Here is an 11,903-nt window from a genome sequence, read left to right as displayed (position 1 = left end):
TTAACATTGTTAAAATGTCCATACTTCCTAAAGCAATCTATAGATTTAATGCAATCCCTATCAAAGTTCCAACAACATTTTTCACATAAATAGAACAAAGAATTCTAAAATTTATATGGAACTACAAAAGACCCCGAATAGCCAAAGGACTCCTGAGAAAAAAATAACAAAGCTGGAGGTATCACACTCCCCAATTTCAAATTATACTACAAAGCCATAGTAACCAAAACAGCATGGTCCTGGCACGAACACAGACACACCAATCAATGGAACAAAATTGAGAGCCCAGAAGTATACCCACACGTTTATGGACAGCTAATATTCAACGAGGGAGCCAAGAGCTTACGATGGAGAAAGGAGAGTCTCTTCACTAAATGTTGTTGGGAAAACTGGACAGCCACATACAAAAGAATGAAAGTAGACCATTCCCTTACACCATGCACAAAAATCAATGCAAAATGGATTAAAGACTTGAATGTAAGACCCAAAACCATGAAACTTCTAGAAGAAAACATAGGCTGTATGCTCTATGACATTGGTCTGAGCAGCACATTTTCAAGTCCCGTGTCTGACCAGGCAAGGGAAACAAAAGAAAAAATGAACAAATGGGACTACATCCAACTAAAAAGTTTCTGCACAGCAAAGGAAACCATCAACAAAATGAAAAGACAACCTAACAATTGGGAGAAGATGTTTGCAAACCGCATATGAGATAAGGGGTTAATATCCAAAATATACAAAGAACTCATACAGCTCAACAACAAAAAAACCAACAATCCAATTAGAAAATGGGAAAAAGATCTGAACAGAGATTTCTCCAAGGAAGATAGACAGATGGCCAACAGGCATATGAAAAGATGCTCAACATCATTAGCTATCAGGGAAATGCAAATCAAAACTACAGTGAGGTATCACCTCACTCTGGCCAGAATGGCTATAATTAACAAGACAGGAAACAACAAATGTTGGAGAGGGTGTGGAGAGAAGGGACACTTGTTCACTGCTGGTGGCAGTGCAAACTGGTACAGCCACTATGGAAAGCAGTTTGGAGTATCCTCAGAAAATTAAGGATAGATCTACCATATGATCCAGGTATTCCACTGCTGGGTATTTGTCCAAAGAACTTGAAAACACAAAGGCATAAAGATACTTGCACCCCTATGTTCATTGCGGCATTATACACAATAGCCAAGACTTGGAAGCAATCTAGGTGCCCATCAAGGGACAAATGGATAAAGAAGATGTGGTATTTATACACGATGGACTACTACTCAGCCATAAGAAATGATGAAATCCGGCCATTTGTGACAACATGGATGGACCTTGAGTGAAATAAGTCAGAGGGAGAAAGTCAAATACCATATGATCTCACTCATACGTAGAAGATAAAAATGACAAAAAAAAACCCCACATAGCATTGGAGACTGGACTGGTGGTTACCATTGGGGAAGGGGGTAGGGGGGAGGGCAAAACGGGTGATTAGGGTCACATGTGAGGGGATGCACTATAATTAGTTTTCAGGTGATGAACATGATATGATATATACAGAATTTGAAATATGATGTATGTCTGAAAAAAATAAAAATTAAAAAAAATTCATGGAGCTATAGAAACAACAGGAATTGACAGTCACAGAACTTGGAGTACATCTCTGGTTCAGTTCTCTTTGAGCAAATGATTTAATCTCCAAGCCTCAAGTACCACATGGGGAAAACAGGGACAGAGAGCATCATACTGACCTCACACAAATGCAGAGAGGAGTAGATGAATTATGAGCACCTGACTCAGAGCAGGAACTTAATAAACACTAGGTCCTGCTTATTAATAAAAACATACCTGAGAAATAGTGATGCTTTAAAGTTTAAAGTACACATGCATCATTGTTATAGTTTAACTTCCTGGTTTATCAGAATCTTCACCAGACTTTATGGAAAATGCCAAATGTTGGGAAAAAGGCAGAAAAACAACATAATTTGATTAAAGCCTTTTGATGGGAATTTAGGAAATATAAAACAACCAGCCATGCTGACCTCCCCTATTTGATGGCTGTCAGCCAAGAGAAGTGGTTGATTGTGATCATTCTGTCTGAAATCCCAAGAAAGTTGTTAATGAATTGACAGCAAACAAGTACAGAAACAAAGTCTGTTGGAGAAAAGTCGTTTCCTCCTTGGCACTCTGGTACACGTTATGGGAACTTATCTTTATAATCACACACTTATCCAGCTTTGTCCTTTTGGTATGCTTTACAGATCATATAAAGGAGTTTTTGGATGACGTGTGTTGTGCAGCTCACTCCTCAGAACATTTGATGTTGTAACTGAAACAGTCATATGGTAGTCTAGATAAAGACATAAGTTTGGAAGCCCACGACAGGCCCAGATCTGGCCCAACAGCTCCAGATTCCATCACTGGTCCCTGACTGAAATGACAACCAGCTTGGTAAGGCCTGTCTTTTCCCTTTTCCCTACTTCTTTCCTACCTCTCTGTCACCCAGCATCAGCCTCCTCAGTGCCCCATTCGCCTCTTTGTTTCTGAGGGTGTAGATGAGGGAGATCAGGAGAGGGGTGATGATGTTGTAGAAGAGGGTGAGGAACTTGCCCTGGTCTTAGGAAGAGCTGTTCCCAGGTTGCGTGCACATGTACATGATGTTTCCATAGACAAGTGAGATCACCGTGAGATGGGAGCCACAGGTGTTGAAAGCCTTTTGCCTCCCTGACACTGACTGAATTTGTAACACTGCCCTCATGATGTAGCCATAGGAGACCAGGATAAGTACCAGAGGTGGCAGCACAATGCCCAATGCCAGGACAAAGGCAGTGCCCTCAATAGCAGCTGTATTGACACAGGCCATCCTGATCAGGGTGGGCATCTCACACAGGAAGTGGTCCACATGGTGGTTCCCACAATGTGGTAAGAGCAGGGTAACTGGGGACATGGCCAAGGAGTTGGCCATCCCACAGCCCCAAGCCACCAACACCAAGGCCATGCAGAGGCATGGATTCATGATCACCATGGAGTGAAGGGGCTTGCAGACTGCAACAAAGCAGTCATATGCCATGACTGCCAGGAGCAGACACTCCACATCACCCAGACCCAGGAATAGGAAGAGCTGGACAGCACAGCCAGTGTAGCTGATGGTCTTGTCACCTCCACTCAGGTTACAGAGAAGCTGGGGGATGGAGCTGGTGCTAAAACTGAGGTCCAGGAAGTAGAGGTGCGTGAGAAAGAAGTACATGGGAGTGTGGAGGTGGAAGTCCAGCTGGAACACCAGGATTATGGTAGTATTGCCCACAAGTGTCAGGAGATATGCAATCGAGATGACCACAAAGTGGATTCTCTCCAGATGAGGACGATCAGAATACCCCAAAAGGATGAAATTTCCCTGGGTGTTGTCATTGGTTCTATCACCTCTACTGCAACTGAAGAGAAATATGGATACTAATAATGGTGACAGTATGTATAAGGGAGCACTTACTATGAGCTAGGTGTTCTATGCTGTTTACATTTATTTATTCATTTAACCCCAACCACAGTGATAAGAAGTTGGCACTCTTATTACCCCTGGCTTACAGAAAAGGAAACTGAGGCAGATGTGTGTTAAGCAAATTATGTTATAGAAAGGGGCAGAAGTGATTCTGAACCCAGGAAATTAGGGTTAGAGTCTTCACCATTCACTGCTGGTACTGCCTCTAATTCCAATGACAGGAAGGACAAATCCTGCCATGACTCAACCACTGATTCTTCTCAAGACACAAGTTCCTAACCTCCTCCTAAAACCTCAAAGCCCAAAAGAGAGTCCCTGTGTCATCAGTTAATGGTATTTAGGAAAGATTCATTATATGGAGAATGCTTCATTTACTCCTTATCCAAAAGACACACCTCACTCATTTGATCACTATTCTTGAGGTAAACTACCTAAGTAAATAAATAACATGTGAGGCAGTAGAATATTATTAAAGCAACATACACACAAAAATAATCTCGCTTTCTTTCTCTCTTGGGTCAGGTATTAAAGAAATAGAGTCTTTTGTTTGTTTGTTTTCTTTCCAAGTACTATATACAACTTGAGGAGAAAACAATCACAAATCTTTGCAACAGATAGTAAAACTTTAATGCCACAATTCACATATATGTGCAGAAACTTCTTTCAAATTGCAATTCGAAGAATGTATGACATTCAAAGCAAAGCATGTCTGAGGACATAAACCACAAGTCTTACAGACTGATATAGAGGAACGGATTTAGAACGTTTGGACTACAACCCCAATCTCCCCTGTTATAATCCCTTAGCCAACAGATACCATTATGAGATCTTGGAACGCTCATTTACCTTTTCATAGTTTTCTCATCTAAAATGGTACTAATCAAACTACATTGTTTGTTTTACAGATGTGTTTTGAGATTTTTTTTAATATGAAAGACAGTTGGTAAATATGAAAGTGTATATGTATGTTACATCAAGCCTATGTATCATACAAACAGGGAATGGGAAAATAAGCTCCTGAGAGTAGTCAGGGAAACTCTGAAAAAAAAAAAGAAATTATAATGAGGAGAAACTATCCTTAATATATATCCAAAGATGCTTTGAAAATATCATCATTGAAACATAATCACTGACCAGGCATTTTGGGTGAGGGGAATGTTAATCCTTCATTAACTCCATTCACTCAAACTAGCAACAATTCAAAAATGTAAACATTGAAAAAATACAACTACTAGAAGAAAGTGTAATAGTTGTTCTATTTATTTGTTTTTCCTGGTTATCTTGGATTTAGGTTGATCTCACTAGGCAACTTGCAATTCTCAAAAGCTCTGAAGCAAAATATAGATAAATTTGCATATTTTTAAAAAAGTCTACACTGTAAGAAATACAACAAAATGTAAAGAATAATTATTATCCTAGAGAAATTCAACATAACAAGTGAAAAGCTATCATGTTTAATAATTATTTCAAGAAATTGGCAAGAGAACATGTAACAAGAAATAGGCAATGATTTGAAGAAGCAGTTCACAGACATAAGATTTACAAAAACATGACTTAAAAGCATTAAATTATTCCCACTGATGATGAAGGGTGTAAATTTAGAATATAAGTATAAAAATATTTTCTTTCTAGATTGGTAAGTATTTAAAAATGTGGTATATACAGAGCTAGGAAAAGTGTAGGGAAATGAGCCCATTGACTCTTGATAGGAATTTAAATTGGCCTAGTATCTTTGGAGGGATCTTAAAAAAACATCATTAATTAAAATGCACATATATTTTGACATTGTACCTGTTATTTTAACAAGAGAAACATTTGCATTCCATAAAATTTAGAATTAAATGTTTTTTATGACCCACTAAGTTGCATCTAGGAATCTGTCCTTCATTTATTAACCTGAAACATGTGATTGCACCTCCTCAAGAATCTCCACTATAGCATTGATTGAAATGGATAATACTCAGAAACAATGTATATGTTTAAAGTTATTGAGATGATTTTAATAAATAACAACTTTAAGAACTAGAAAAAAACCACTACTAAATTGAAATAAGTATATGTATGCGACTTCCCTAATATTTTTTCCAAAAGTCCCATTAATTTCAAATAAGTGGAGGGCAACATATAATGTTTAGTGAGATTATATGAAGTGTGATCCCATTTTTTCGGTCAAAAACTCTCTCTAGATATGTATATTTATATTAAAATTGAAACAATATCTGGAAGCGTACATTGAATTTTTAAAAAAGACTCACTTCTAGAGATTGAGAAGGGGTTTAAGGTAGATTTTCATTTTTACATGATCCTTTATTTCTTAAATAATTAACTAATAATTGAATTATTATGAAATTTTAAAAATGCATATGCATGTATATAGTATAATATATTATTTAGAAAATTTCCTTATAAATAATGCTTTTAATCTGTTAATCTATCATTTTAACTTTGTCATGATTCTTTTACAGAGATATTGTGCCATTCCTCATAAAAATATATGTTTTGTAATTAATAAGCTAGAAAAGGAATGAAAGCAGAAAGGAGTACAGGAAGTTAGGAAGGAAAACAGACTGAAACAAATTTTAAATCAGCATAATAAAGCCAGTTTTTCACAACAAACTGCTGCACCATTTCATGGTCCTAAAATTGAGAACCCTTTGAAATAAGAGAAAAGTGAAAATGGGGATCTGAAAATAAGGCAAACTCAGTGAAAGGGCAAGAGTTTGGTTTTCATGATAACTTGAGCTCCAACCTGCTTCTGAATGGGTTTTCTCAATTTTGATGTAGAGGGAAGAAGGGCTTCTTTATAGGAAGATTTCCAAAAATTGAAAGAGCATATTCTTGTTAATACCTCATATCTTTCCAGCTCTTAAACAGGATGCTGCCCTTTCCTCCTCTTGGAACAAGACAGGAGCACTTGTCTTGCAACCAGCCCTGCCGCTAACACACACCTCTTTCCATGGAAGAAACAGATCTCTCACGTGGAAAACAGAGGGCCTTCACTTTCTGAATGGTTCTAAGAAGGGACAAATATTTTCTCCCTTTAAATTTAAACTGTAGCAGGAATATAATGTTTGCTTTTCTCTGTTTAGATGTCCTTCTGAGCATACTGGTCCAGTATTAACAGCCTCCCACTCTCCCCACCTTTCCACTTGCAATTTATACTTTATAAGCACCTTCCACAGCCATTGCGAATATCTTCATATTTAACCTAATTGTTCACTTGTTCTTGCACACAGCAAATTTCATGGTATGTCATGTGAACTCAACACCACTCTCCTGGTGAGAGGCGAGATAGGGCAATAGGCATTCTTTTATCTTTTATACATGGACTCAGTGTAGCATCTCGAAGAATGAATACTTAATTGCTAATGTGGCAGTTCAAGTCTTTCCTACCTTAGGGAAGCATTTACTTGTCATTGCTCAAATCTAGAAAAACTGAAAAGTGTTCTCAAGTACTAAACTGGAGAGACCTGAGCTCTCCTCACACACAAGTGTGTAGTGACACATGGAAAGTTCAGGGAATGAAACCAATGATTGACAACTCATGGTTTTTCAGGCATGATTTTGTCTGGAATTGGAGATGGCAGAGCATCTCACTTGTATTAAGGGGAGTATTGCTTTGTAAAACATTTGTTCAATGTGTGTATTTGGAAGTAAGTGTGCTGCCAGTGTGCAGCAGGGTAAAATATATGCTTCCCTGTAGGTTCTGGTCAAAGAATGTGAACACTATTGCCCCCAAATGCACCTGCCGCCTCAGACATGCCCACGCTCAAACCACAAGTCAACAAAATGTCCTTTTTTCAGTTCCTAGAGGGTGAGTGGTCATATGGTTAAAGATTTTAGTTCACTCCCAAAACATTTTTATTCTTGAAGATTAAAGAGTTTTAAACTCGCAAAAAGTCTGGCAGCAATTGCAGATGATATGAAATGGAATCAATGTTTTCAGACCAGGGAGCAGGCCTAGATCACCTCAGTCAAGAGCTAACATTTTCCCATCTCCCTCCATGAGACCGATAATACCCTTTTCAATGCTATTTTTTCAAAATGAAACTCACATTGCTGATTGCATTTTCTTACATCTGCCTGACAAATCTCAGTCGCTCTTAACAAACACCTGTGTCAACATAAAAAAAAAAACTTTGTATTTTGTGTTTCTTCATGTTTTGTTTCCTCAGCACTTTTATGTTTCATCTTTTTTTTTTAAGATTTTATTCTTTTCCTTTTTCTCCCCAAAGCCCGCAGGTACATAGTTATATATTCTTCCTTGTAGGTCCTTCTAGTTGTGGCATGTGGGATGCTGCCTCAGCGTGGTTTGATGAGCAGTGCCACGTCCGCGCCCAGGATTCGAACCAACGAAACATTGGGCCACCTGCAGCAGAGTGCGCAAACTTAACCACTTGGCCACGGGGCCAGCCCCTATATTTCATCTTTTAAACATCATTTCGCATTGATAAATTTATTGCTGTGTTAAAAGTAAATAGCATGAGTCATGATGTATGTGCTTGTGTGTAGATTTCTGTCTTAGTATTTCTGTCATCATCCATAAACTTTCCAAGATCAAGGAGAAATTTCCTCATTTTCTTTTTTTCTTTCCCTTTGAGGAACTCCATATGGCTTTTTATATTTAACAAGCCAACAGAAAAGTACAGACTTCTGTGGTGAGCTTCTAAATCTATAAATCTATTCACCATTTTTATTTGTAAGCTACAAGAAACCATTGAAGTTCAAAAACCAGAAGGTGCAGATTTAGTTGAAGGACCTTGGCAGGAATGGGAAATGTCTTCTCTCCTCCTGAGTGCACACAGGTGCTCCAGCCAGGTACAATTCTAGATGTGGGAGGAAATGAAAGTGTCACTCCTGGGCTTGGCCCATTCCTCTATAAATGTAATGGACCATGATATTTTTGCGGCAGTTCTTATGGCAATGACAACATGATGCAACTCTCTCAAGGATAGACTAGAGAGGGATGCTGATGGTGGTCTGGGTTCATCAACAGCTCCAAGTTCTGGGGAATCTTCTGAACCCACGGCGCTATTAGTACTTACATGGAAGTGTGCTGTAGGCATGCATCAAACTCTCCAATCTCACATAGGGTCAACACAGAAAATGAGGACCATGAGAACTTGTCCCTTGCTATGGAAATAATTTATTATATCATGTTACATAAAATAGGGGACTCAATCCATTGTTTTTATAAAAACATAAACACAGATGGTCATGTGCTCTTTCCCCATTTCCAAGAATTCTCATGTGTCTAAGAAAGAATTGAGGCATAATCAGTCCCATCCCACCTGGAACAGGATCATGCTGTTTTTTTTCTTAAATCTACTGAAAATAAGGCAAAAGTAATTTGATAATTTTTAACTAAGAATTTTATGAATGAAAAATAAACCCATTATCCTATGTAGTAGAATAAATTCACAGGTACATCATTTAATAGAAAGTTAAAAGAGCTAAAAGTGTGAACTACTTATTTACCTTTATTTCTTTTGTTTTTGGATTTTCAAAGAAGATGTTAGCAGACCTGGATTTATATTTTAGTTTCAAAAACAGTTAGTTTTTCCCTCTAGTTAAGAGGGAAATTGAGCAAGCATCATGAAATCCTGATTTATTAGATTGTGTATATGACCATCACATTTTAATGCTTTTGTAGAAGCAAAACTGATACCACAGAACTTAAACTTTTAAAAATAATAAGTAAATAAATTAATAGAAATAGAGTCCCTAGAATCAGTCAGGTAATATCAGAGAAAAATAAGACTATTTTAAGTCAATTTACTAAGGAATTAGTCAAAATTATTATTTGCATACTTTTGAGTAGATATAGTCAGAGAATCAGAGAGTAAAGAGAATACTCCATATAGGTGAATGTGTAGAACTTGTACACTTGTAGAATATATGTTCTATTCGTATGCAGACCACATCCATGCTTCCCTCTTCCCCACATAATGAGAGAGCAGAGCCTCAGAGGGCCCCAGAAGGACACAAAAATGTGAATGGTGTTTGGAGAGCAGATGGGTTTAATAAATCCCAGTGTTCCAAATTTCACTGCCCTTTGGGAGAGTAACAGTTGAAATCGCCACTTTGAATTTTCTTAGCACTTTCTTCCTGCTGATGAAGCTATTTTACTTCCTGCTCTCTCCCAGCTCCAAACATCACCCTCCTTTTGGTTCCCTTCATTCAGGGACTTCCCAACATGCTACAATAATTAGATTATTTACTTATTAATTTACTTGACAAACCAGTCACCTTACTGGGGGGTGGGGGAAATGACCAAATTAGTTATTTGAATAAATCATCCAGTATTCAGCTGAACTGTAGATATAGCTCTAGAGAGTTACAGCTTCAGAAAAACTAGAATCTAATGTAGGGGGCTGACTTTTTAATCATTATTTATGATTATAACTACTATAATGTTTTGGGCTAGAAAAAACTCCGATGTATAATAACAGAGGGATGCACAGTAGTAGGGAAGTGATGGGGAGGAGAGCAGACCCAGGATATCTCACAGGTAGAGAAAGTGGCTCTCCTGTACAGCAGATGAAGAGGAGCACATAAAGCACAAAACAGTCAATTAAAAAAAAAGTTTTTAGTCCACATAGTTTTATAGAACATCCCCCACATTCCTGGTGACTACGACATTTTGAGAGGTGGTGTATAGAGTGAGTATGAGGTAATTCATGATTCAAATGTGTCATTGTGATGTCATAGGGAATCAAAGCTACAAGAGGCTCAATGAGACTACTCCGGGGCATGGTAAGTCATTGTGTCACTGGAATTCATCACCATTACAAACTTATCCCTCTATTCAAATTTTCTCTATACATAAAAATTGATTTCACTCGTTTAGCACTTGACATTGGACTTCATTGGTCAGTGATTATCTAACTATAAATAATAATAATAATATTGCCACTAGAATATATCACATTCCACAAAACACTTTCAAATCCATATTTTAATTCCACTCCCTTAAAAGTCAATGACACATTCATTCAACAAATATGCACTCAGTGATAACCATTTACAAAGGTCTGAGATTCTTGAGCTATGTTGAACAAACTGTTATCAATAGGAAAATATCCCTCCCCACATAGTGCTTGATTTCTACCAAGAAAAGGCAAAAGCAAAGAAATGGAATAAATTTAATAAATAAGATGGCAATATAACACATTAGAAACTGATAAATACTATATCGGAAAAAACACCCTTCATTGCCCTTGGAGAAAAGGACTGGGCGAAGGTATTCTGAGTAGAATCTGAGGTATGCAGTGTTGTATAGTCCTCATTGAGAAGCTGGATTTGAGCAGGCTTAAAGGAGGAAAGGGAATGAATAGAGGAGACACCTGGGGAAGGAGATTTGTATGTAGAGGGCACATCTTTGATAAGGACCCCATGGTGGAAATTACCCAGCCAGGAAGCCATGATAGAGGGAGAAGGATGAAAAGAGAAGTAAGGAGAAGAAGTCAGAATCAGAGAAGGAACTGTTGTCTACATCCTTAGGGTCTGAGGGTTCATTGTAAAGTTTTTGTCTTTAAATTTAGGTTGAATGATAGGTCATTTCAGTGGTGTTACCATCTTGGATGCTAAAAGGATCAGTTCAGCTGCCACATTGAGAATGCATATGGGAGATACCAGAGTACAACCGTGATACCTGTTAAGAAATCAACGTAGAGATCCAAAGGGAGAGGATGGAAGCTCTCCCTGGGTTTATAGAAGTGGAATAGTTAGGGCTGACTGAACTCTAGATGTATTCTGAAGGCAGAGCCAATAAGGTGTGCTAATGGACTAGATGTGGGGTAGTGAAATCAAGAGAGGAACCAGGGCCCTGCCTGGTGGCATGGCAGTAAAGTGCTCATGTTCTGCTTTGGCAGCCCGGGGTTCACCAACCAGATCCCAGATGTGGACATGGCACTACTTGGAAAGCCATGTCACCACTTTGCAAGTCATGCTGTGGTAGGCGTCCCACATATAAAGTAGAGGAAGATGGGCATAACTGTTAGCTCAGGGCCAGTCCTCCTCAGAAAAAGGAGGAGGGTTGGCAGATGGTAACTCAGGGCTAGTCTTCCTCAAAAAAAGAAAGAGAAGAATCAACCAGATTTTTGACCTGAGTAACTGAATAGAGTTACTATACATAGAGATGGAGAAGTCTGTGTGTGCATGTGCTCATGTCTGTGTGTGTGTATGTGTGTGTGTGTGTGTTGATTAGTGGAAAGTTAAGGCTAAGTTTAGGTATGTTGAGTTTAAAATGCGTATTTTGATGTCAAGTGGACAGTTGAATATACAAGTCTAGCATTCAAGAGAAAAGATAAGGAAGAAAGTAAAGGGGAAGTCAGAATAGGTGTGGATTTGGAGGATTTTACTGTCAGAGAACCAAAATTCCAGAAAGAGTAGTAGACACTTTTTAAGAATTGGGAAG

The 11,903-nt window shown here is 38.2% G+C and overlaps 1 protein-coding gene across 1 annotated transcript in view; it reads right to left on the bottom strand.

Annotated features, from left to right (window-relative positions):
• Positions 1-2,464: 2,464 nt before the first annotated feature.
• Positions 2,465-11,903, bottom strand: part of LOC138924527 (olfactory receptor 2W3-like) — a 32,054-nt gene continuing 22,615 nt past the window's right edge. Inside the window, 1 exon segment of the mRNA XM_070269226.1 lies at positions 2,465-3,419. Coding sequence (XP_070125327.1) covers positions 2,465-3,419 — 955 coding nt within the window.

Source organism: Equus caballus, chromosome 6 (assembly GCF_041296265.1).
Source record: "Equus caballus isolate H_3958 breed thoroughbred chromosome 6, TB-T2T, whole genome shotgun sequence".
Taxonomy (NCBI): Eukaryota; Metazoa; Chordata; class Mammalia; order Perissodactyla; family Equidae; genus Equus; species Equus caballus.
The sequence above is the reverse complement of the archived record's forward strand: the minus strand, read 5'-3'. Positions and strand labels throughout refer to the sequence as shown.